Below are 27,973 nucleotides of genomic sequence, written 5' to 3' on the forward strand. Positions count from 1 at the left end.
TGGTGTTAGTTCTATCCTTTTTTTGGCGCAGGAATATTCTGGCAGATGCAAGAAGAGTAACTGTCCAATACTCACTGGCTCCTTCAGATTGAAATCAGATGTACATGGCATTCTCAATTCAAACTGATTAAACACACAGACTAAACGAGGTAATTACAAATACATGTGCTGGGGACTTTTTTTTTTTAATTTGTAAAATTGTTCACATCTTTTAAAACACTTTTTAAAAAAGGTGGAATTACGAACACACAGAAACAGATGTTTTTGGTAGTTAAACTGTTGGAAATTCAGACTCCGTGTCTGGCATCACCTGGTTTTGATTCAGTGTTCATGATCTCAGGTTAATTCTGCTTAGACTCAGTCCAGTTCTGGAGTGGTATCACCACATTACTGCCATTCAGACTGGATAGCGTCACTATATTTTTAAATGCATTTTAACTTTTTTTTTTTTTAAACAAGCACACTTTTTTGTCACCACAGTGAAAAGTAACTTCAATACAAATGATTTTTGTAATTGTGTGCACAGCAATAAGCGGCGTACAATTCTATCTGGAACGTGCTTGCACAGAGATACTTCTGAACTGGCAATAACCAGCCTTGCTTGGTTATACTGATTTTTAGAATTGCAGAATTGAGTATTCTTGTTCATTCCCTATCCAAAAAAGGGTCCTGATTCTCTAAGCAGACCTTCATGGGAAGACCCTTTAGCCCACATGCAGTACCTCTGAAATCAGCAGGGCTCTCTACAGGTGCACAAATCCCTTAGTGTAGGTTTGATTGCAGTACTGGGTATATTCATTGTAAAAAAATTTGGTGCTGGAAAATGTAGCCTCTATCTAGTCAAGTTTCTATTCAACAAATAAAAGCCAAGTTTTTAAAAATCCTCTTTTTTGCCTCCCTCGTTGGACTTGTTTTGAACTTGATGTGCTAGATTTTACCTGAGCAGAAGTGCTTGTCCAGTGCTTAATTTGTGCCAGGCTGAACCCCAGCACCTCTAGGCTTGGCAGTTCATAGCTCTGGCACCCCTGGGCTTGCTGCATCAGTTATGAACGTAAAAAAATGGCTTGAGTCCCATCACCTCTTTCATTACAAATTAAGCACTGTGCTTGTCTCTTATAAATCTGCATAGTAGGATGTTACAAACTCTCAAGCTGGACCCACAATGTCATGATGCAACTAGCTGTCCCAAAATGCATTTTTGTGATAGAAAACAAAGTCACTTACATCTTACGAGCATTTTGTTGAACTGGCTATTTTATTAATTACATCATCTGAAGTCTCTACAATGCTTTGAACATGTAAAGCACTATATGGGTGCTAGATTTTATTAAAACTCTTAGTCGCTCTACAGCTCTAAATCAACGCTTTATAAGCGATTACCTAATGTTTCCCTACATTGTCTGGTACATGCTTTTGTCCACTGTATGTATCAGTTATAATTCAACAGGACTTTACAACTTTAGTCTAATTGTGAGAAAAAAGGCACATAAAACTCATTTTAAAATTCTTGCACCCCCATTTATTTACCAAATTATTGTATTTAAAAGTACTAAAGAATAGTCTTTCTGTGTAAATTGGCAACAAGTATGCATTCGTGAGCAGGGGTGGCTCTATGTATTTTGCCGCCCCAAGCACGGCAGTCAGGTGGCTTTCGGTGGCGCACCTGCGGGTTGTCCGCTGGTAATGTGGATTCGGCGGCATGCCTGCAGGAGCTCTGCCGGTCCCGCACCTTCGGTGTACCCGCCGCCGAATTGCCACCAAAACCGCGGGACCGGCGGACCGCCCACAGGCACACCGCTGAAGGCAGCCTGACTGCCACCCTCACGGTAACCGGCAGGCCGCCCCACGCGGCTTGCCGCCCCAGACACCAGCTTGGTGCGCTGGTGCCTGGAGCCGCCCCTGTTCGTGAGGATACTTGCATTGCCATGTTAGCTGTATTTTGTAGCATACAATCCACTGGTCCCACAAGGACTTCTTTTACAGAATAGTACAGACCTCACCATTGTTATCTGGGAATACACATCAAGGAACCAGTACTAGGTCATGCTACAATCCATATGGTAACAATGTGTCTATATGAAATTGAGCAAAGTTTCTGTATTTAAATAAAGCAAACAATGCAGCTATGGATTTTTAATGTGATTTCATCTTTTATACAACCCCTTAAGTACTGGCCTAATGTACTGCAACACCAGTTCTTGTTTTGTACTAAGTTCCAGATGTATCCTAATACTGTAATGACTGGATCATAGGGACCTTGGACTCCTTGTGCACTTGTTAGGCTATACACAGAAGGCCAGATTTTCAGCCTATGTAACTCAAATTTAGTTTCACTGACTCCAAGGATGGATTGACTTAATGGAGTTTGGCTGAATGAGGATCTGGCCTTGAATCTAAGCCACAGGTCCCATTTTTATCTTCCAGAATAACGTTCACTACATCTCCCTCAACTCACAAAGTGAAATCAATTGTCATGCAGAAAGTCTTGGACCAAAGCTTATCCTCTTCCTGGTTCTGATCTACTTTATTTTCAAGATTTATCAGCTTCAAACAGCTTTCATAAAAAGAAGGTATGAGCAATATTATATGTTGTGACTGCAGCTCGTGTAGACATCCATGAGCTACCTTTAATATAATTAACTTGAGTACTGGAACAGTGAAGTCTCTTCAGCGCGGGCTGTAGAAGCTCACCAGAAACCCTGGGCAATTACTCACATGGCTAGCTAACACTAAAGCAGCTTCAGTGCTACCGGTACCCAGGGCTGGCTCCAGGCACCAGCTTAACAAGCAGGTGCTTGGGGCAGCCAAGGGAGAGGGGCGGCACCTGCGGCAATTCGGGGGCGGCAGGTCCTTCACTCCCTCTAGGAGCAAAGGACCTGCCGCTGAACTGCTGCCGCCGATCGCAGCTTTTTTTTTTTTTCCAATTGCCGCCGCCAATCGCGATCGCGGCTTTTTTTTTTTTTTTTTTTTTTTTTTTGCTTGGGGCGGCAGAAATGCTGGAGCCGGCCCTGCCGGTACCTGAGCTAGCTATATTAGAGCTAGCTTGGGTATATCTCCATAAGTTGTATTACACCCAATGTATACATAGTTGCACAGGCATTCATTGTCTTCAGGGGCTTGGTGCATCACCTCTTATTTCTGTAGTGCATGGCTCTAGTAGTGCTCACATAGAAAGAATCCTTTGTGATTGAAGTTTGGATGACAGCAATCTCTCTGGTGAGCAAAAGAACTAGTTTGATGTTGCAATGACTCAAAATGTGCAACTGCCGATTGAAGATCCAACCAGGAAAAAGAGTCATTACTTAGTTTATAGTCCCAGTTGTCCATCCTGTGCAATTCTACTTTTCCATGAAGTTTGATGAGCTATTCCAATGCAGAAATGTGTCAACCTTCTCTCCCACAAAGATTGCAGAACCCATCAGACTTCCTACTTTTGCTGTTCCATTAGCGCATGTCTTATAGAAAAACAATTGCTCCATCGCTGTTTAAAATGTGTGTGGATTCCTACCCTCCAAAATCCTTGGCAGTGCATTACTTCAACAGGTTCATGCAGCTAATAACTCTGAGTCTTTTTTGGCCTTGTCAACAAAGGAGATCTTGGAGATCTCTAGCACTAAGGCTGAATGTTTGCTGACACACTGCTTTTGGCGAGCCATTTTGCCCTACACTCTTGCCATAACTAGCCATCTTTTTGAAATATTTCCATTATTTTAGTATTTGCTTTGCTCTTCTATTTCCTGTTGAGACTTAGAAGGGAGCTGGCTCAAAAAAATAAAAGTATCTTAAGATGTTAAAAGGTGATTTACTTTGAAATATCAAAATATGGTGCCATACTGTGCAGAGTCACCGTAAACAAAGTTTCTGACATTCTCCACTTTCCTACGAAAGGCACGTAATACTGTAGTGTTAAGCCTAGCTATGTTAAGAGCCCAGATTTCCTGGTATTGCCTGGAGGGAGTAATAATATTGCACCTACTGGAGAGTACTGGGAAACCTAACTGTCTGCACTAAAAGTTAATCAATAAAGAGAAAAAAAGAATATGCATGGGTTACTGTTGCATAATGGTGTTAAAAAAAGCCATGAGCCAGTCCACCCAGGAAATAAAGGATGTGTACAAATACATTTAGGTGTATTTATACAGCACTTATTGTCATGGGGGATGATTTTCAAAAGTGCCAGCGTGACTAAGCAATACAAGTCCCATTGATTTTGAATGGGACCTAGGCACTTTTGAAAAGTCCACCCAAGTCCCATTGAAAGTCTATGCGATTTGTGTTCCTAAGTCACATAGCCACAATAGTTAAGGATTTTAAAGGTGCCAAAATACACCACCACATGCAAAATTGTCTCCAAGCTGCAGAAGTCTGGGATTAAGTAACAGGTGATAGCTAAGTACTCAGGGTTTACCCAAACCATTGATGTTTTATTGTTTAGAAATCCAAGCTGCGACCACCACAAATAAAATACATTAGCATGTGAATGTGTTTAGTGTGCAACAGGCATAGAAATCAGGCTTGTGTACATTACCTTTTATGGTTCAAACATGAGTGTGAAGTGTCAAGTTAGATGACACAATCCTGACCACAACTGACCGGTCAGCATAGACCAGGCCCCTTTGTGTTCACAAGCATGTCGTATACGTGTAATATTCAGACACACCATACAACTTGATAATGTAAACAAGCCTTAACCCTACACAATCCTTAAAAGCAGTGTTGGACCAGTTACACATTTGTTTTATCTAAGCAGATGTCTGAACAAAAAAAGCATCTGCTTCAACTGGAGTGAACTATCACATCCATGTTTTTTCCCCTTGAGAGTGGTGAAGAACACCGTGAGTGTTAGATTTTTCAGTGGCATTTTATACTGGAGCAGAGACAGATGTTTTAATTTTTTCAATAATCTGGCCAGTAAATTTACTATGTCTCTTTGCTAAGCTGTTCACCCTTACTATTAAAACTGATTTGCACAACAGTATGTTACAGCCAAAGCAAGCACGGCAGTCATTAAAGAGTAGCTGCTCACATATGTTTTGGTTCTTAGCCAAATCAGCTACTGATGAACGGATCATCCTTTGCCTAGTTTCCTTTTCTGTAATTGTAAGGAAGTAGTAGAGAAATAATTTGTGGTTCTGAAATAGTCATGCTGACAGGTAGGCCTGCTTCTGTCTTTTTGCTTTTAAACACACTATCCCTAAGAGGCTGTGGTTTACTTACAGCCCAGGATCTGTACAATTCCTTGGAACTCTCCCCATAAAAAAAACCCGATGAGTGCAAGCCAATCTCAAGGTTTATGGAGAGCTCCCATTTTAAATACAATATAGGCACTGAAGTAATGGCATTACTCAGTAAATAAGAACAATGCAAACAAAAGCAAAAAAGCACCATCTGACAGGGAATCTGGTCAGTGGAGAAATAAAAACGAAATACTATAATGCTGTGTGTCTCACATTTCTCAAAATATTGTGGGCCACTTCTTAAGTGTTTGGCTTCACATTACTAGATCATTAATACTGGATCAGCATGAATGAGAGTACATGACAATAAGCTCACTTTAATGAGATGGGTGGTCCTGACTGGTTACTTCCCCCATATCGTATCTTTGCTGCTTATTTCTTCTTCCTCATTGTTGACTTTTACTTAACTTTTACTGCTGAATCTCCTCTCTCTGCCTGCGACTCCCATTGCTTTACTCTCCTCAGCTCATTGTTCAACTTGGTTCTATTCTCTTGCAAAGCAGTAATTTTTCTTGTTTGATTGGCCTCAGAGATATGAACACCAGAGTTACGGACTGACCAATCAACCGGACACCATGTGAAACTGGAAGTAACCAATCAGGCAGCAGCAGAGACAAAAAAACAACAACAACAAAAGAACAAATACTGTATTGTACTGTGCCACAATCTTAAAGGCAGGCACATCTGGGCTGCTTGTCCCCCTCCCCCTATTTCAACCTCCTCCCCCACGCATGGGGCAGCCACTTATACCTATATGTGAAGCTGCTGGGACTGCCAGCCCAAGGCTGCTGGCAGAGCAGGAGCAGCACTGGGGTCTGTTTTCCCCACACACCCCAGGCCGGAATGGGGACAAGCTTGCAGTCCGACCCAGGGAAAGAAGCTGCCTGCAAGGAAGCTGCCCGCATTGAGGAGGGAGCTCAGCTGCTGCTAGAACCTGGCTTGGAGTATCAGCTGCTGGAACTGGAGCCCGAACTGCACTTTGCTCAGAGTTAATGAACATTTCAGAGTGACGGATAACCTCCATTCCCGAGGTGTCTGTAACTCTGAGGTTCTACTGTATATAGAAAAGCTATGCCAGGGTAGTTTTCTTGAAGACTTAATACAAATGTTAAAGGTTGTAAAATCAAACACTCAAATGTTAGGAAATGCCAGTAAGAGACAGGGGTCATGGAGATCAAATAGTATATGATGGTGTAATGAAAGACTGTATCATATTGCATATGCTCTCAGGAATCACAGGTTGTATGAGCAACCTTAAATCTGGCATATCCTAACTTTGGGGATTTTTACTTAACAGCCTGAATGTTCTTAGCAACTGAAAAAACAAATTCCATTGTGTGAAATCATGTTGACTCCATTTCCCCACCCCCACCCCAACTGGGTCATCAGCAGCATTGGAACCGAGGCAATTGTATGTACAGTGAATACCTGGCATAGTTTAGTAGCAGGAGTAGGTTGTTATCCTCTGTGTAGACCAGGCACCAGAAAGGGATGTGAACCAGACCTTGTTCAGAGACTTGTACAACTATGCATTCAACAGTGGAGGCATGTAGAGAATCAGGAACCTGAGCCCATATGTTCTATTCCTGGCTCAGGAAGGACATGTGTGCAAGTGGTTACAGAGAGCACAGTCAGGTGCATACATTTTACCATTAAGCATTTATATTGCAGTAGCAACACATGGCCTCAACCAGGCAAGGGCTCCATTGTGCCAGACAATATACAAATGCCTTGTAAGGAGAAAAGGTGGCTGAGTGGATAAAATTTGTGGCTGCCAGCTTAGAAATCTGAGGTCAAATCCTAACCCCACTCCAGTGGTGTACAGGGGCCAAAGGAGTGGAGCTGCCATTGGGAGAATTTTTCCCAGTCATGGGCAGAGTACAGCTGATTAGTGTGGCCCTACACTGATTTCACCCACAGTCTTCTAAATAGGGTCATGCCAGGGGCAGAATGGGGAGTGGTCGGAGACGTCTGCATTCCAGACTGGTGAAGCCAATGAGCAACTGAGTAAGGCTACTGTAAACTGGACTAATGTAGGCTGATGGCTTCATCACCCCTTGAGCAGCCTAGAACCAAGAAGGTGCAAAGACGGCTTTAAGCCACTTTTGTCCGCTCCATTCCTGGGCTGCTTCTTTTGAGTCGCATCTCTGGGCACAGAACAGAAATTGGCCCCTGAGTTTGATTCCCAGCTCTACCAGAAGTGACCTTTTGCAACTCTCAATTACCCCAGCTGTACAATGCTGGGAAATTATAGCTGCTGGCGTCCTGAACAAGAGGCATGGAGGCCTTGCTCAATTAAAAATAGAGCCCCGCAAATCCAAGGATATCCGCTTTATACCCATATCCACGGATGCAGATATCCACGCACCATTTTTGCAGCTCGCAGCTTAGACACAGATACAAATTTTGTATCCACGTGGGGCTCTGCAGCACACACTCACCACATGTCACCCAGCCCTCAGGCTCCAGCTCATCTCTCTGAATCACGCTGCAGTGGCAATATCCCGCTGGGTATTCTAGGAGCTTTAGTCCCCAGCTTGCTTGGACAGAGGAGGAAAACTACAACTCCCAGAAGGGAGTGCGACCATGTGCTCCTGCCCAGTGAGCAAAGTGCCATTTTAAAAGAGGTGTGGTTGTAATTTAAACTAGCATGTGGCAGTGGCGGATGCTGTGAGGAGAGTAGTTGTCGCCGTTGTCTATCTCGGCCAGGTCTGCGTGTATTAGAGCTGCTGCAGCTTCATAGAGGTATCCAAGCCCGCGATTGGGAGGGCGGCGCTGCACATGAGGGCCCAGGATTGTAGCCTCCTTTCCTGGAGTGGGGAAGGACGTATGGCCGGGACAGAGTGGGTGGGCGGTAGGGCAGGAGGTCTCCGGGGGAAAAGTGGAGGGCGGTTGAGGGTTGGGGCTTGGCACAGCTTTGCATCACTGGTGCACGGTGACCTGTGGAGCTATTAGTAGAGACCTGAAAATCCACTGATATCTGCTTTATATCCGTGGATATCAACATCTGCGGGTTGCGGATATCCACGGATCATTTTTGTGGATTGCGGATCGGATGCGGATGCAAATTTTGTATCCACACAGGGCTCTAATTATAAGGGCTGCGAAGTACACAGAATTAACACCAGTTCACCACCAGTTAGAGGAAAGAGCTGTGATTAAAATTTAGTCCCTTCATGGTGTTCACCTTGCCTTCCTGTATGCCTAAAGGGTGGGAGCAACAACAACCTGCTGTCTAGAGATTTGTGCCTAGGAGCATGCTCAGTGCACTTAGCACACAAGGAGTTGTGTCTGGCTGAAGCATGTACAGTACACATGTAATTTTAGAGATTTTAGCAACATGTCTCTAACAAGGTCTATTGAACATAGAAATGTACTGAGGTTTGTATCTTTACATCTGGTACAAAACAGGATGGATTCTCACAGAGATCAAAAGATTCGTCTCTGACCCCATAACAAATTTCAAGTTTTTCCTTTGAACCCTAAAGGGCCTAAATCTTTTCCAAAAAGGAAAAAGTTGTAAACCTGCGTCAACATGGGCAAAACTACCTATTTTCCACTAACCTCATTCTTGGCAATGGCTGAACCATTTTTACAGAACCTTAAAAAAAATCATTCCAACAGAGAGTAAATTTTACCCAAAGTGGCTATAGTTTGGTAAAATTAAAAGCAACTGAAAATAGAGGCTTATAATGGACAGTGCTAGACTACATAAACTATAAGATAGGTATGGTTCCCATACACCATTGCAGTAGGGTTAGGATTTGGCCTCAGATCTCTAATCTGGCACCCACAGATTTCATCCACTTAGCCACCCTGTCTCCAAAAAGGGACCATTACTTACAATGCATTGCCTGAGTGAAGACTGCAGGACCAGGCCACTAGATTTGTTTTTCTAGTCTGGTCTGATCTTGCCAGGATGCTTGCCAGTTGACTGGAGATGAGATGAATTTAGAGGCCTGCAAATAATGTTTATTCACAGGCTCCGGGGTAGAATGGATATACTTTTTATCCACATCCCTTTGGAACCAGGCTAAAGGAAAACTTTTTAATTTGTATTTCTAGGCAATTAACATACCAGTAAACAATACCTCTGGAAATGAAACTATAGTGTTAGATAGAGATGGTTGTTCCTATGTTGCCACTGCCAGAAGTGCTACCATTCAGGAATCCAGGAGAACTTGCATAAAAATGCCCAGTGTGCATTCCTTTGGGTGCACTCTTATTTGGGGGAGAATGGTCTGTGTGTATTGGCAGATAACAGGTGTTGCATTGATCCCGGCTACTGTATATTTACTCACTAAACAGATTAACTTTACAATTTCCTCTGAGGCAGTTACCTTTGGAATTTCAGCTTTCATAATAGGAATCATTTGTATTTACACATGAAAATGATACCAGTTTAATGATCATAGCTGTCAGACAATATGTCAGACAAATACCCTTTATGCGAATATATGAGGGGGGGAATGTCCTTGAATATCTTAGCTACAAAATGCCAATAATTTGAATTTATGTCTCATTTAATTCTGCAATGGAATAGTTGGTACTTAAAGGGTGCCTACACTTCCCTTAGTCTCTCTTTTCCTGAGAAACTTTCAGATGCTGAAAATTAATTCCTTTTGTCTTCTTGTTATTCATCTGTTACGCATTATGGAAAAACTCTGGGCATCCAATGTTCCCACAATGGTCTTTCATCTCCAGAGAAGTCTGGTATGAATTAAATTCTTATGCTTTCTCAAATTATGGCTATGTATTGCAGCATGCCACTGATTTATCAGCTTGTGATTTTTGCCAGTTCTTTCAGCATGGTGCAACTTCCTAATCTGAATCTCTTCAACCTAAGTCATTCTTCTACATTACTAGCAAATGCAGTAATTAAAATGCTTTTGCAATAATGTACATAAATATACATTCATACATAATGTGATACAACACACCTATTAGTTTGCCAATTCCCTCTGTTATGGAATTTGCATAAAAACATGCTTTTCTACATTTTTTTAACATCTCCCAATCAGAGCAATAGTTTATGAGAGCAATGTTCTCTGGTTACCATATTTTATTTTGAAATAGCTGTTAAAGTGGCTATCATAAATTTAGCAACAGTTTATAAGGGCATTTTTAATCATGAGTTTCCTTTCCACACGGATGTTAATGTTTCTTTCTTCTCTAAATGACATAAGATTTCATTGTATCCAAAACACTTCAGCACTGGCAATAAGTCTGTTGTTCTTTCACTCCTGACTTCCTGCTATATATGCTGCCATATGTCCCATACCACAAGAATTCAAAGCTTCCACTATCATGTTCAAGTCTGAATTGAGGTTTACCATGCTCATTCCTATTTTACTCTTTGTCGCTCTTTCATTCTATTTTTCTCTTGCCAGATGCTGTTTGTCCCGCCCTTCAGCTCACACATAATCTCTGTAGCTGAAATAATAAATTCTAATTAAGGAAACATTCTTGCAACTCCGCATACAAATTTTTTTCTTCCAGGAATCTAGTTTTGTGCTGATCATGTCAACACAAACTCCCTCCCTTTGCAAAAAAAAAAAAGTAAACAAAATTTTAGCTACCTTGCTATAAGCCTAAATAAATGTCACTTATTTTGGGGACATTAGAATTTCATTATTTATCATTGTTCATTGAATGTTATTTCAACCCAGGGCTGGCTCCAGGCACCAGCTTGTCAAGCAGGTGCTTGGGGCGGCCACTCCGGAGAGGGGCGGCACGTCCAGCTATTCGGCGGCAATTCGGTGGACGGTCTCTCACTCCGGCTCGGAGCAAAGGAACTCCCGCAGAATTGTCGCCGCAGATCGCGATCGCAGCTTTTTTTTTTTGGCTGCTTGGGGCGGCCAAAACCCTGGAGCCGGCCCTGTTTCAACCACCAATTTTAAGTAGATTGTGTTATTTTAAAGTATTTTAATTTTACACCTAAAGTAAATGGAAAATATACAGACTATATTCCCATCACTGCATTATTCTTATTGCCTCATTCTCCTGCTCCCAATCAATTTAAAGCCATTTCAGACTTTTCTTCTGAACCAATTGCTGGCCACTGTCGGAAGACAGGATACTGGGCTAGATGGACCTTTGGTCTGACCCAGTATGGTCGTTCTTATGGTCTTAGACAAAGATAAACAAACAAACAAAAAATGGAAAAAGTATTAATTCTTTATTGCAGGATGCTGGGTGGATTCAAACTCTGACAACAAGGCTCCGCTTTGGTATACTTCTGAGTAAACTTTGAGATGACTCCCCTCCTACTGAACTCCTTACCTCACTTGAATCTTCCTGTTGATTGATAACAGCTAATGCATCCTCTGCAGCCTGTCGCTTGGCTTCTGCAACAGTGCGCTCCATTTTAGCTCTCTCTGTAGTGATCATGTCGTGGGCTTTCCGTTCTGCCTCTGACACTGCCTTTTGCAACTCTGTCATCGCCTGACGTTTTACTTCATTGACTGCTTCCTCTACAAACAAGGCAAGAAGTCTTCATCAGCACAATAGGTTTGGTACAGGACTGTTTGATTAGAGGGAACAATGCACAAAGGAAGCATATACCCTGCTAATAGTATGCCTCATCACTTCCTGAAGTAGGATAAGGATGAAATTGAGTCCCTATTCCCTCCTTCTACTTCCCCATTATCTGAGGAGTACATAAAGTGCTCAGATAGTAAATGCTGGGCAGTATAAAAGTTTAGCTGTTTCTGATCTTCAATTTATCCTTTTGTATCTTTTTGAATATTTTGCTTGACAAATTTGTTCTGCAGAGGACTAGATTTATGAAAGAATTCTATGAAAGTAACTAATTGAGAAATGACACTGTGAACATTTTTAGCTCTAGGCACTAGAATAATACCAATAATAAATTAATAATAATAAGTAACATTCTGGTTTTAATCTTCTGTAAACCAGGGCAGGACACTGGTATATACACCCTTAAAGGCATTGATAGGTTCTCTGGTATATAAAAACCCAATGTAGAGTATAATGAAAAGGTGCTCAGAGTTAATACACCTCTTAAAACAAAGTAATTGATAAACAGATAATCTAACTTTAGTGCTTCAAAAGTCATTTCCTGAATATGTAATTTTCTAATGCAAAAGGTAAGTTTCAATGTTTCCAGTTTTGTGTCTAAACACATTGCTTTTTTGTTTTAGTTCTTACCAATTGATCTCTGTTCCAAACCAACATTTATATTTTGAAGAATTAGGCCCTGATTCAGCAAGTCACTTCAGCATACTGAAGTCAACGGGAAGTAGGCACACACACAGACATGTGCATAACTGATTTGTTAAAATCAGAGCCTTAGTGTTGTCTTAGACAGATATAAATCATTGCAATTAAATTATCCAGTATGAATTAGTGTAATACATTCTACTAGGCTACCCTGTAAAACATGAGTTGTCATGAATTGGTTATTCAGTTTTTGATGCAAGAAGAATGCAAAGATTTTACTAATGTACAAGCTTTCAACTGACAAGTAAAACAAGTAATTTCTTTTTTAAAAAATTAACTGCTCTAATTAACAAGGAAACCATCCTCCCCCTGAATTAGTTTATCTAATTTTCATCTTTATTCAAAGCAAAATGACAATGATTAATTGAAAATTTAATAAGCAGTAATTATTAACTTGGCAAACCTAGTACCAATTAACACTCTATTAAAACTAATTATGACATGTTTCACTCAAGTGTTTGCACTTAATTGTTTCACCCACTTAAAAAGCACCTTAATTAAATGTTCTGTCTAATTAAAAACATAGATTCCTAATAAAAATGTTTGACTGTAAATTAAAAATGTAAGAGTTACAAATGTGCTATGGTTACTTTGGGTTTTGTTCAGTATTTCACATACATGTGTGTATATACAAGTGTGGGAAATCCACAACTTTCCCCAGTTTAGAGCTCTACATTTGCAGTTGGTAATCCCAACACTTGAGGTCATTTGCTTTGTTATAGTAGCATCATTTAAAGAAGCAAATTTTTCAGATTATTGTATTATCATGAATAATCCTAATTTTAAAGTACGAATGCACAATCCAAATGACACATATTGACTTTATTTGAACCTGTTCAAAATGATAACTATTTCTGTTACGCTAGTGCCTATTGAAGTAGGCTTTGTACATACATGTGTGAATAAACAGTCTCTGCTCCAAAGAGATATGTTTAAACTGAAGTTTTGGAGAGGAAAGAAATAAAATTAGAGATAAAACTTATGCCTTTATTTTATGAGGCTAAAATATGCCTTTATATTACCATACCATAAATGTTGTTTGTGGGGAGGGCATCGGGAAAGGGGAAAATCATACCCTTCAACTATACAGCCAGGGCCTAATTTACTTTGAATATTCAAGGTGAATTAAAATTCTATCTAAGTGGCAATACAGGACAATAATTTTTGCTTACGATCAAAGCTGCAGCTTGACTAATTGTATATGCAAATCAGGCAATTTATATTTAAATTATGCATTCCTATTCTAGTCCCACAGGCACACACAGATCAGCAAAGGGAATTGGTAGGACATTTGCAAGGTGCTTGAATATTTATTGCCAACTGCAAACATTCTCTGATCGCTTGAAAAGAAATATACAGCAGCAAATGTACAGATGCAGTTTTATTACCATTTTTATAAAATTGAGGCAACTTAAATACAGACCTTTTACATTGTATGAACTACAGTTATTAACAAAGCTGATTTTTTGAGAGAAAAATCTGTAGTCTTTATGGCATTTGCTATGAATGGAAATATTTTTAAAAATGTGTATGAGGCACTTTCACTGCACTATATAATCTCGTCAAATCTTAATCTAATATTGAGAGGTTTGCAGTGGTTAGAAATCCCAGTTTAAACTGTTTTTACAAGATTTAACAGAGATTTCCTACTTCAATGCTTTATACACATTTATTCCAATAAACTGTTTTTATTTTAACTACTATACACAGGGCCAGCTCTAGGATTTTTGCCGCCCCAAGCAAAAACAATTTTGGCCGCCCCCCCCCCCCGTTTTTTTCTCCCCCCCCCCCCCCCCCCCGCCAGCCCTGCCTCAACTCCGCCCTTTCCAAATCCCCAGCCCTGCCTCCTCCCCCCAGGCTCTCAAACCTGGGAGAGAGGAGGAGATCCCGAGCGGCCGCGGCGCGTGAAACAGCTGATTCGCGCGCCGCTGCTCCCCCTCCCTCCCAGGCTCTCAAACCCGGGAGGGAGGGGGAGATCCCGAGCAGCCGTGGCGCGCGAATCAGCTGTTTTGCGCGCCGCGGCCGCTCGGGATCTCCCCCTCCCTCCCGGGTTTGAGAGCCTGGGAGGGAGGGCGAGCAGCGGTGTGTGAGCGGCAGCAGTGGAGATGAGTTAGGGCGGCCGGGGCACATTTTTAGGGGCGGCATGGCCCACGCCAGAATGCCGCCTCTAAAAATGTGCTGCCCGAAGCACCAGCTTGTTTTGCTGGTGTCTAGAGCCGGCCCTGACTGTACATAAGGTGGGAGGAAATAGGTTCAGTTACTATAGTTTATAATCTAATTCTGTATTGTAAAAACTTACTCAAAGGCTCAAATGGTGTTGTCAAAGTGTTTTAAAACATTCTAGAGACCACAAACTGGGGCAGAATGAAAATATCTCTGGTTTTGGATGAACTATAAATGGTGTTTTGGGTTTTCAGTTATATTTGATTATATAAATGGAGAGTTGATATATCAGGTGTGATATCTGATTGTATTAATATAACCACAAACAAAGCCAAAAAGAGATAAAAGCTTATTTGGTTTTTCAATCACAAAGCAATAACAGTGTTTCAGTGCGGTACAAATATATGACCCTACCTCTAAAGGAAACTGTTCTTCCACATAAACACTTATTTCCTGCACATTCTATTATTATAGATAACCCATAATAGTTGTAAATGCTTTATTACTCCTGAGGAAGTTCTGCGCCAAAAAATTAAAAAATAATGAACACAATATTTTAAAATTCTGCAAATTTTATTTGTCAATAAATAAATGTGGCTCCCGCATGGTAGTGGGGAGCACAAGCCACTGACTGCATTGAGGTGGGAGATCACCCTGAAGCCCCCACCTCCGCCAGTACAGGGACTCAGCAGTAAGGCTGCACCTAACCCTGACACAGTGAAAGGGCTGGGCCTGCCCCAGAAACACTCTGGTGCCCTGCCTCTCTGCGCCAGGTGAACCAGGTGTGGGTGGGTAGGCTCAGCCCAGCAGGGTACAAGTGTGGAGAGACTTAGTGTGGGGGGATCCAGGTGTGGGGTGAGAGGTTTCTGTGTGGGGCAATCTGGGCATGGGGAGCTCAGTCAGAGATCTGGATGAACAGGGGCTCGTTGGAGGGTTCTGGGTGCAGGGGCAATGGGACTCTGCAGGGGATCCAGGTGAAGGTGGCTGGGGCTCAGCAGGGGGGGTCTAGGTGTGGGGGGCTTAGTGTGGGGGGGCATATGCTGGGAGAGTGGGGCTTGATGGATTGGGGGTCCAGGTGCAGCTGGTTGGGGATTGGTGGTGTGGGGGTCATCAGAGGGGTCCAGGGTAGGGTGGTAGGGCTTGTCAGGGTGAGGGTTCGAAGGGCCTGCTTAACGGGGGAGCCCCAGCTGCTGCCGAGGGGACGCTGCATGCTAGGCTCCCACTTCCCCTCCCCTCACCCCCCGATTCCCCTATCCTTCTCCATTCCCCTCTCCTCACTCCCACATTCCCCTCCCCTGCCCTATTCCACACCCCCTTCCTTCCCCACTACCTCTTCCCCCCAACCCCCTTCCATCATTTCCTCCACCCACCCTTACTCAGCCCCACCATGGACACTCACTGTGGCACAGAAAACAGGAAGGCTCCCAGTACACTGAAGGGGAGCCCAACTGACACTAGGACCCAGTAGGGAGCGTTCAGAGTCAGCAGAGCAGAGAGGAAGCCTCCTTCAGCTGGGCAGCTCTGCACTTGCAGAAATGGTGGTGGGAGGCAATGGCACATAACCCTGTGTTCCCCCCATACCTCACCTCTCTTTGGAGGGGGCAGTCTCCCCCCCAAAAAACTGTGCCCATGGTCTTCCCTGCCTCTTCCCCAGTTTCCCTTTGCTTCCCTGCCATTTTCTGCAGGGAAGCACTGGAATTCTGCAGGGGGGCCGTTTTCTGTGGGCATGTAGTCACGCAGAATCCCCCCAATAGTAAGGCTTTATGGACAGCGAGGCACTGCAGATTTGATTGTCAGAGTTCAAAATAAAACCCATGTTACTTGGGCAGTAGCTTGATGGCAGTTATGGACACTATAAGAAGAGATTTTACTTTCCTAGACAGACAATACTTGACTTCCCACAGAAAAAGAGTAATAGTGGCATAGGCCACCACTTCCCTTCCAGAGAGAGAAAGGGTGATTAGTTTCAAATATCAGAAAGCATGAAAAATGTGGCTAAGGACGCACGAGTCTAACAAATGTATGTATAAGACCTCTTAATTTCCTCACAACTGCTAATCGTTTGGGTGCCTGTTTAGTGTTTATTCATGGGTTCAGTTACAACATTCACTCATGCTGAGCTGCTCTTACTCATGTGAGCAGCCCCAGAGAGAGAGGCATTCAATAGGACTGCTTGCAGGAGTAAGCTCTACTTGACACAAACAGTGTCTTTTGGGCCTGACCTTACATACTGAAATCAATGGTATTCTTTCAACTGACTTTTATGGGAGCTCAATTGGGTTGTTATGGCTCAAGCCTGCAAGATGCTGAGCATGCTAACCCTGCTCCAACAATCAACTAAGCAACTAATTAACTTCAAGCATGTAGCTAGTCCTAGTGAAGTCCACAAGCTAAGCACATGTTGACATAAATGATTTGCTGGAATAAAGCCCTGGACTTTAAACTTGTAGAAATTGCTCACTAATGTTTTGATGCTTCAGCTTTTCAATGCCCAACTGGAGACAGCTATGCCTGATTTTCAAATGTTTAATCCAGGGGTTGGCAAACTTTTTGGCCCGAGTGCCACATTGGGGATGCAAAACTGGATGGAGGGCCGGGTAGGGAAGGCTGTGCCTCCCCAAACAGCCTGGCCCCTGCCCCCTATCCGCCCCCTCCCACTTCCCACCCCCTGGGACCTCACCCCCTATCCACACCCCCCCCCCCGCTCTCAGTCCCCTGAGTGTCCCGGCCCTATCCACACCCCTGCCCCCTGACATGCCCCCCTGGGATCCCATGCCTATCCAACCCCCCCCGTTCCCCGTCCCCTGACTGCCCCCCCAGAACCTCCACCCCATCCAACTGCCCCCTGCTCCCTGCCCCCTGACTGTCTCCTAGGGTCCCCCGCCCCTTATACAACCCCCTGGCCTTGGCCCCAGCCCACTTACTGTGCCGAGCAGAGCATGCAGAGCAGCATGTCTGGCTGCCGCGCCAGCTGAAGCCAGACACACTGCCGCTCTGCTCGGCAGGAGCGCGCAGCTCCACCGCTCAGAGCGCTGCCCGCACAGTGGCGTGGCTGTGAGGGAGAGGGGGGGACAGTGGGGGAGGGGCCCAGGGCAAGCCTCCCCGGCCGGGAGCTCAGGGGCCCGGCAGGATGCTCCCGCGGGCCAGATGTGGCCCGTGGGCCGTAGTTTGCCCACCTCTGGCTTAATCCCTAAATCTTTTGACTTCAGTTGGAGTTGTGTGTGCTCAACACCTCTTTAATCAGGCCTTTGGTGTCTCAAGTTGGTCACTCAGAAATGGATGCACCCAACATTAGTAGGCACTTTTGAAAATATAAGCCTAAAATTTACTTTAAAAAAAAGCTGCAGGTTTTGTGACCTTATATTACTAGATAAGCATAGCAGACACATATGTGACTAGCAGAAAAACAGCACAATGACCTCACCGCACATTAAGCGACGGGGCCCTTTTATCTGGCTTGTCGGAGAAGCTTGTTGCCCACTCAAGGGCTAGAGAGCCAAAGAGTTGCCTGCTACATGGGGGCAGATTCACACCAAGTCAGCATAAGGACACTGATCCATTGCCCCCAGGTGCCCATGCCTGTGGACTAAAAGCCTCTTTTTCACCTGGACTAGGCTGAGCTGCACCTGCCCTCCAGGGCCGACGCAACCCATTAGGTGACCTAGGCGGTTGCCTAGGATGCTAACATTTGGGGGGCGGTGACCGCGGCGGCCGGATCTTCGGCTGCCCCAGTGGTTGGCGGTATTTCGGGGGCGGGACCTTCCACTGCCTCTGTCGGGGGCGGCATTTCAGGGGCAAGAACGTCCGCCGCCTAGGGTGGCAAAAAAGCTGGCTGCTCTCCTGCTGCCCTCCCACTCACAAAAGTAGCTAAATTAACAGGTTTCATCATGATCTGCTGTGAGAATTATGCTAGTTGCTCCTTTCTCGGGCAGCTGGGAGGGAATTTGTCCCTCATCGCCAGATTGGCCAAGGCAAGGTGGGGTTTTTCGCCACCCCCAAAGTGGGCTGGGAGCTTAGTGGGGGCAAAACAACCACAAAATGGAGGTTAAACTGTGGTGTTGCAATTCATTCTGTAAGCTTGGGGCAGATGTCCAGAGCAGGTACTCCATAGGAAATGGATACGATCATCAGACAAAATGGACGGGGAAAGGATTTAAAGGAGGTATTCTTTAAAGGAGCAGAAATAGGGGAAGTTCGGGACTCCTATGACTGGCAGGGAATCAGTCACCTCTTCTTTATAGTCCTCTTAACCCTCATTTGACGAGGTGGTGGTGGCAAGGTCACAACAGCAGCTTGCCTGGGAAGCAGGATAGGCAAGGGAAAGGACTGCTAGCAGCCCCTCAGGTATATGTAAATGATTATGGAATTACTGGCACTGTACAATTTTATCTGCCAGGTACACTCAGACATTTAGGAATAAAACTGAAGACTAACCACATCCAGGATCTCCGGTCCTTCTTCTTGCATAGCTGGACAGTGATTATAGACATCTTATTTACGATTCTCTCAATCAAAAACTATGTTCAGTTAAAATTAAAGATCCAATTTAAACCCATATAAGCATGAAAACAGAGTTGGGACTAGAACCAAGTCTGAATCAAAATCCCAGATCCAAAACAACCCAATAGGACAAATGTTCATAAGGTGTTAACTGACACAGCTCCTTTCACACCAGCTGATGATCTGGGCCCAGAACTTGAGAACATTTGAAATTTGATAACAGCCCCTAAATTTTGCTGCCATCTCTAGTAAAGTGTGAAGCACCATTCTTCTTTCACTTTCCTGTGTCTAGGAATTGCAAATAATTTGATGTGTCAAGTTTACAGAATTTGCCAAGCAGCAAAACCTAGAGACCCTATGAAGAATAAAGTTTCAATTTCAGAAATTCCTCTATGCAACTTGCTGTAAATTATGTTTTTTTGGACTCCATCATATTTGATCATTGTTTCTTATTTTTAAATTAAGATACTACCATAAATAAAGGAAAAAGGGAAACAAACGTGCCACTGACATACCACAGCATCACATTTTAAGGCTAAGTTTCCTTTGGACATCGGACAAAATTGTATGTTGAATTAGTTGTGTTAGTTATAGCATAAACTGTGATAGCTAAATAAAATATGCTTTGAACACATATCAACAAATATGTATTCCAAAAGATGAATCCACAGTACATTAAATGACATGACTATGTCTATTGCATCAATATGCCTTCATAACATTGTGTATTTTTGTTCCGTAATAAATAAATAAATAAATAAAAACTCTAATGAAAAGCAGTTATAGGACAAAGTAGAAAATCCTGAAACTCCTGTATCTGCCATTTAATCTTTAAAATTATGGGTCACTTTATCAAAGGCAGTAGCAATGGGACATAAATGTGCCTCTGCACCCTAGCATTTTCACAATCAAGCAGACAGTTGCACATGCAAAAATCAGGCCTGAGTGCACACAAACTGGTAGCTGAGCTCACGCCCTGAGGATGAAAGCCTAGCTTCTTTGAAGTCAATGGCAAAATTTCTGTTGACTTCAATGAAGCCAAGATTTCATCCCACGACAGCAATATGATCCCTTCCAGTGAACCCCTGTGCTCATGCCAAACTTCATGGAGTTCAAGGAGTTCTGTACTGTTCTGCCAATGCAGAACAGATCACAACATCAGGGACTTAGTGTGTGCAAATGCTGGTGCAACAAATATGAACGCAGTTGTGCAGATGCAACATTGTATCCATCTTTGAAATTACTGTGTTTAAGAGCTGTGTTTTAAATCTGACTGTTGATTAACAGCCATGAAATATTACACATTTTTTCACATTACAATCCCAACTCTGTATTTTTCCATTTTTTTTTTAAAAAGTACATATTTATGTTTTCTTTTCCCTTGGAGGTTAATGGTGTGGAAATCTTCAAATTTAAAAAATTGTCAAACTTTATTTTTTTTAAATTGCTCACAGACGGAAACTTTTGTATATCAACTTTCAGCCTGAAGCCATTATAACCCCTGAAAATTGGGTTATTTAATGGAAATATTGACAGCCCCTAAACTGTGGTGGCAGATGTTTTTATAATAAAGATTATTTCATGTTCTGATCAGTTCCAGTTTAAGATTATTAAATAAAATTTCTTTTTGTTACTAGTAAGCCCTTTCTTTTCATTCCTCACATCAGTGCATTAACAACTGCACATAGCTGCCAGAACACTAAGCTCATGTTTTTAAACAATTCTTACCAGCTTTCTTCCAGATCTCCTCTGGCACATATCCAGAAGCAGGCCTATGAAGGAATTCCCGATGTGATTCTACAAGAAGGAGCGGGACAGGGTGGGGAAAAATAAAGAGTACTGTAAGCAATGCTTAATCGTTAAACAAGGCTTAGAGAAATGCCCTTTCCCTTTGCTTATTAGTCAGACAAAAGCAAGTGAATATCACCTTTACATAAAATAAAGAGAACACTATGGCCATAGCCCATAAATGTCACCTAGACCAGTTAAATGTTTGGGATTCTAAGTCTCCTCTCAAGCCGAGCTGTTACTATTTCACTTTATTTTTATTTTACAATGTTTAAAGCCAGATATGTATAACAGTTTTCAGCCTCTGAAGGCTGGTTTTGCAAACCTACTGAGGGATAGACATTTTTCTTCCTTTGTAATCATATTTATGAAAAGAATAATGCAATAGTTTGCATTTGGCACTTCTGTGAAAAAGAGAATGGTTACTGCTGAGAGGAAGAAAAGCCAAGATGTGATACTGATGATCAAATAAGCCTTCCACAGATAAAGAAAGGAGCATTTCTGTATGCCCAAACCTACACTTCTCTAAATCTCAACAAACACTATAGGATCTATCTGCAAAATTTTCAAAAATAGGAGCTGAAAATCAGGTTTCTAAATCCATACCCCTAAAAAAGTGGCCTGATTTTCAATTCTCCTATTGAAAGTCTGGTCACATTTTATAGGCTCTTGTCTTAAATAGTTTGACCTGTGGGCTTGATTCTAGGTTCACTGAAATCAACAGGAGCTTTTTCCACATACTTCAAAGGGCTTTGGATCAGGCCCTACATAAACTTGGCTGCAACAATTCACTCTGGCCTAAAATTTAACATACAAAGCAAAGGAGAATGCTCTTTTTTTAAACAAACTTTCAAAACAACCTCAAAACCTCCCTTTAAACTATTTTTCAAAGTAATAAAGGAGTGTTTAAAAATAATAAGAAAAGAAAAAGAACTTTAAGATGCTTTCTGTTGCCTGCATGACCAAAAAGGCAACAATACTTGGATTTAAAGTAATTAAGTTTAGCAAACAACTAGTCTATAACAAAGTATAAGCATTTTTAAAAGGTATTGGTAAAAGTAAAAAAAATAAATAAATCTGATATTTGATTTTGAAAACCAGTAAGTGCACATGCATAGTTCTTCTGACTTTTCCTACACAGACCAATATGGTTTAAAGTTATTAGTAGATAATACGGTATATGGTTCAAAAGCAGTCTTTTGCAGACAGGCATTTATCGACTAGTATGTTGAGCCATTAGTGTCTAGAGCAGTGGTTCTCAAAGCTGGTCCGCCGCTTGTTCAGGGAAAGCCCCTGCCAGGCCAGGCCGGGCCGGGCCGGTTTGTTTACTTGCCGCGTCTGCAGGTTTGGCCGATTGCGGCTCCCACTGGCCACGGTTAGCCACTTCAGGCCAATGGGGGCTGCGGGAAGCGGCACAGGTCGAGGGATGTGCTGGGCACCCTTCCCGCAGCCCCCATTGGCCTGGAGCGTCGAACCACGGTCAGTGGGAGCTGCGATTGGCCAAACCTGCGGACACGGCAGGTAAACAAACCAGCCCAGCCTGCCAGGGGCTTTCCCTGAACAAGCAGCGGACTGGCTTTGAGAACCACTGGTCTAGAGGGGTTGTTTTGTTTTTACTTTGCACACAAGTACATATAGTACTATTTACGTGATGGTTGTCTAGTAGACCTTTTTAAAAAAAATTGCATTAAGAAAACAGACTATATTTAACATTGCTGGTGTTACTACTGCATTGTTCAACTCATGCCAACATTCTTATCAGTTATAAGTCTGATTTTAAGCATCCAGGTGAAGGTGTTGCAGACTGCTTACCATCCCATAAGTGAGAACATATCTATAGATTATGGCAGATTTAATAGTTTCATGTCCAGCAGATAGCAGAGAGTTCTCTTTACAGTTCTGTTCATCACTAAGGAAGGTGTGTGAACAAAATATCACCAATTACAGCTGGATGGAACATTTTGAGATTTTGACAAAAAAGATGAAATTTTAGTGAAAATTTTTGCATCTTTTCAACCAGCTCCAATCACCATGATACTGTCATTAAAAAAATTCAGACCTGATTCTAAGAATGCATATACATTTACTATACTCAGGGGAGTGAGACTCCACCAAGTTACTCATTTGCAGGATCAGCCTATTGATTATCATACACTTCAATGTTCTGTGAAGATCTCTATCTTGGGCATCTACAGTGACCAAGAACTTTCTTATTGCTTATACCCTGCCTTCTCCACGGAAAATAAGTTCACTGGAAGTGTTCCATTTGATTCAGGGAAGGAGGAGTAGGTGGCAGAGAGATCTCAGACTCACTAAATTTGAACATACTAAATCACTGGTACAAATTCAGCATGTTTCTGGCTGATGGTACAAACAGAAGTGAACAAAAGTTGTGGGATATTATCAGATACAGCAAAGGTATCTTGGGGAGCAAATGAAGAACTAATGGATTCTAAACCCACAAAACAAGTCTTCTCTTCTGTCCACTTTTCCCTCATTTGTTTGTCACACTCACTTGTGTTTTGTATTAAATTGGTTTGTCAGTTATTTGGGTCAGGTACCATGTATTCACAGAGAACCTAACCCACTGGGACTACAAGTCTGAATAGGCCCTTTGAGCACTACTGCACCATTACTACTAATAATAATACAAATGAAAGAGGAATGTGGTATTAGGCTTTTAGGTACACAAGTCTTTCAGGAAATGGAATTCAATGACATCAGTGACCAGGTTGCCAGCTAAATGTTAAAATTTCCAAATACAAAGATCAATCAAGCTCATATTCAAACTGCATGTCACTTACATAAAGAAAGAAATTTGCTGTAAGGAAGAATTAAATCAAGATCTTGTGAGAGAGATTTCCACAGCTTGGAACAGGGCACAAGAAAGAAAAGAAAAAAGGAGCACTTATGATTCTAATAAGAAACACATTTCCAAATAGAAAAAAATAATGAATGTAGATATGCTGAAGTCAGGCCTGATAGTTCCATGAACAGCAAGACACACGTCTGCATGGAACTAAAGTACAGGAAGTGACTGAAGGACAGTAAAAAAGGGGGACATAAGATGAAGCCTCAAGAGAGCTGCTCATTAAAAACAAAACAAAATAAAAAACATAGGGGACTTGAAAATCTGGCAAGAAACACAAAAAACTACTCACAAAAACCCAACAGCCCAGTCCTAAAATATTAGATATAAATCAAATTGAAAAAGTCATAAAGAAAAAGAATGCATCATTGACAGGAGAACTGCAGAAATCAGAAATCATACAAAAAGCTCCCTAACAAATAATCAGACAAATTTAAAGTGGGAAAGGATTTAAATGCCAGAAACAATACAGGGTTTGTTAGTTCATACAAGATAATAAAATAATTACGATGAACGGTGAAAGCAGGATGAGTTCACAATAGTGAACGTACTTAAACAACAATGAAGTAAACTAATGCTTGAGTTTCTTGGTACCGGTGCAGTTCTAAGTGGACATTTATTCTCCTCAGAAAATGAAACAACTGTAACCAGTACCTGTGTGTGAACAGATGAAAATGAGGTAAGATAAAAGACATTATGAAAGCTAAGGAGGTCTTACAGCAGTGTTTCTCAAACTGGGGCTGCTGCTTGTGTAGGAAAAGCCACTGATGGGCCGGGCCGTTTGTTTACCTGCCCCGTCCGCAGGTCCGGCCGATTGTGGCTCCCACTGGCCGCGGTTCGCTGCTCCAGGCCAATGGGGGCTGCGGTAAGCAGTGGCCAGTACGTCCCTCGGCCTGCACCGCTTTCTGCAGCCCCTATTGGCCTGGAGCAGCGAACTGGGGCCAATGGGAGCCGCAATTGGCTGGACCTGTGGATGGGGCAGGTAAACAAACCGGCCCGGCCCCTCAGGGGCTTTCCCTACACAAGCAGCGGCCCCAGTTTGAGGAACACTGTCTTACAGTATTGTCCTTCAATATGAAATTTATCTCCATGAAGTCAAAGGAAAAGTTGGATTTCCTCACATGAACACCGAGGGGGCAAAGATACAAAAACAAGAATGAGTTTTTCCAGGCACTCTACTGGATGGTAGGGATGGCTACAACCTACATTTTTTTGTAAAATATGTGAGGAAAAGGAAGATTGCTTATGTGGCAACTTGGATGTTTTCTTTCATAAAAAGGGAAATAACCTCAAGAACTCAGCCTATTGTCATTGTGATGTAAGGTTTTCTTGTAAGCACTGGTGTATTCACTTCAGGAGTTTAATCAACCATGACATCAGAAACAGTTCATAAATCACTGACAGACGGCCAACCAGGTTCTGAAGTTCAGCAAGTACCACAAGCATTTTGTAGGCCATTAGAGACTTTTGACTTTACAAAAACAGAAGCAGTGTTGAAAGAGTAATACATGGAGATATTTTTAAACAGCTGAAACAAATACAGAACCTCAATAAGAAAAGTGACACAAACTAAAAGCTGGACAAGTTAAGAAAAAATAAAAGATATATGCGTGGTATCAAATGGTGATAAGGAAATTAAAAAAAAAAAGGTAGGAAGACTAAACCAAGGTAAAAGGTATCTTCCAGATGATGAAAAAGGACAATCCATTTTAGAAAGAAGAAATGGAAAATGGATTGAATTTACAACAGAATGGACACCCTTAACATTGTGTAATAAATACTGCAAGAGCTGCAATCAAAATAATGAAGGGATGAACACATTGCCTTTGAAGGACCTATCTGATCTTATTTGGCTCAAGACAGCAATGGATGGCAGCACCAAATTTGGCTTTCCGTCTGCAGTGGACAGAACGAGCCTGTGGTCACAATGAAAGCTATGATACACAAAGCATCAAAAGGATAAACATTTTACATCATCAAGTTATTAACTATGTTTGAACTACAGAATATTTTTACATACATATTTTGCTTCATTCTGACCCTAAGAATAAATATACAGAGCTAGCAGCACATTGTCAACAAGCCTCAATAAAAACAAATTCTAACAACCCCACTTCTTAAGAATATATATATACATATTTTTTATGGAGATATCCCATCTCCTTGAACTGGAAGGGACCTTGAAAGGTCATTGAGTCCAGCCCCCTACCTTCACCAAGTACTGATTTTGCTCCAAATCCCTAAGTGGTCCACCTCAAGGATTGAGCTCACAACCCTAGGTTTAGCAGGCCAATGCTCAAACCACTGAGCTATCCCTCCCCCGATACTGTGGTTGACACCAGTCTCTAGTAGACATGACCCTGGTTGTAATGTAGGTGAGGAAACAGACTTGGCTAAGGGGTCCATTCTTCCTAATCTATGCTGGCAAAGTGCAGTGAACATCATGAGTAATGCTGAAAAGGGCTTCAAGCTTCAGTGGTTACATGTGACTGATATGGATGTAGAGATATGCCATAAAGACTAGACACTGGAATTCTGCCTCAGCTGCAACGGTTCCAATTGAAAACTATCATTCCAGTGTAATGTTAATGGAGTTACACTGATGTAAAACTGGAGAAATGCAGTGGTGAATCAGACTTCAATTTTCCAGGCTCATTGGCTTGCACCATCTTCAACTTTACTTAAACATAGTTTTGAACTAGCATCATTCTTTAAAATGTCTATCATAACGATCTTTAAAGTATAAAGTTGTGATCATGGGGCACAGAATTAATAACAGTCTGGTTCAAAACTACAAATACTAAATTACTAACTTAGACAAAAAAGCAAATTTCCTACAGCATGCAGTAGCAGGGTCTATTTCTTCTTTTCTATCAATTATTATTTTGGCAAGCACCAGGATGGAACAGTACAAGGCATGGATAAAGATTATCCCTGCCACAGAAGTTAAAATAGGAGATCCAAATTACAAACTAAACAATTTAGCAGCTTCAGTTCTCTGCAACAGCATACCACTTATTACACTACAATCTAGCCCAAGCCTCCATTCCAGCTAGTGAATTAAAAGCATTAAAAGCTGCAGTGATTGCCATTAAATCTTTACAGTTTTGCCATTTCAAGCAACAAATGTACTCTAGCATTCACAATATTCCTCCAAATTCTCACTGGGAATACTGTGCCATCGTGGTAAATATTAATTATTTGCAAATGGCAGTGGAAAGATTTCAGTGGTGACCACTATATAGGCATGGCAGTGGGTATGTCACTGCTAATGTAGAATGGGCTGAAGGAGCCAGTTTAGATAAAGTACAAACTAGTTTTGAAAGTTTAGATTTTTAAATTTTTGTTTAATATACGGCTAATGTATGTGTTCTTTACAACTTCACATGCCCTGCACATTCTGGTTTCAACATGACCTAGCACAAAACATGGAGACTCTTGTGAGATTTCAAACTCCATCTTGTAATATTTTTGTACAGATTTCTACTCCAGAGAGGATTAGACAAATTCAGGTAAACTTCACCTTGGAACCTTCTGAAGTTGCCTACAAACAAACATCTTCACTCAATAAGGTTACAGGTCTTATTTATAATTCACAAAGCCTTCATTGTTAACTTATACCATTGTGTGTCTATTACAGTATACTTATTTATTGTTAGGAGGAAGAAGATCACAAACTGTTTGGAGCATATAGTATTTAAATCCCTCAACAGAAGTGCATGAGTACCTATGAACAATTATTCACTTGATAGACCACTACCAGTCCATCAAGTGAATAGTGTACATAAGGTCTGTTTGAGTCATTGTTAGATTTTTATTAACGTGTACTATTTAGCGCTAAAGGAAATGTATTTGTCTTATCTTAGTTGCACACATTCATGTACTTTTATTTATACAGAACAGTGAATTTTTAACCTATTACAAGAGTTTCTAGTAGTTTAAAACCATTAACAATAAAGTAAAATGTGAAATGCAAGATTTTCAAATGTCTACCTGATTTTCTAATTAAAAACAACAACAACAAAAAACCCCTATGGACTGTCAAACTGAACAAAAAAACCACATAGAAGCCAGAGATTAAAAGGAGCACAAAAAAACACTTTTTTCAGTTGTAGAGAGATTTACAGGCTTCAAAGTGATCAGATTTTTCTTTAGCTGCTCCTGGACCAAGACC

The 27,973-nt window shown here is 41.9% G+C and overlaps 1 protein-coding gene across 15 annotated transcripts in view; it reads right to left on the reverse strand.

Moving 5' to 3' along the window:
• RUNX1T1 (RUNX1 partner transcriptional co-repressor 1) overlaps window positions 1–27,973 on the reverse strand; it is a 144,521-nt gene that overhangs the window by 5,669 nt on the left and 110,879 nt on the right. For 9 of the 15 annotated variants that reach the window (XM_065585898.1, XM_005291570.5, XM_005291572.5 and 6 more), the window contains 2 exons: window positions 20,871–20,939; window positions 11,520–11,710 (listed from right to left, as the gene is read on the reverse strand). In XM_065585898.1, the coding sequence (XP_065441970.1) occupies window positions 11,520–11,710; window positions 20,871–20,939 (260 nt within the window). The remainder of the gene's footprint in view (window positions 1–11,519; window positions 11,711–20,870; window positions 20,940–27,973) is intronic. The other 6 variants (XM_065585894.1, XM_065585900.1, XM_065585897.1 and 3 more) reach the window with 1 other exon arrangement.

The sequence above is a fragment of the Chrysemys picta genome, chromosome 2 (assembly GCF_011386835.1).
Source record: "Chrysemys picta bellii isolate R12L10 chromosome 2, ASM1138683v2, whole genome shotgun sequence".
Lineage (NCBI taxonomy): Eukaryota > Metazoa > Chordata > Testudines > Emydidae > Chrysemys > Chrysemys picta.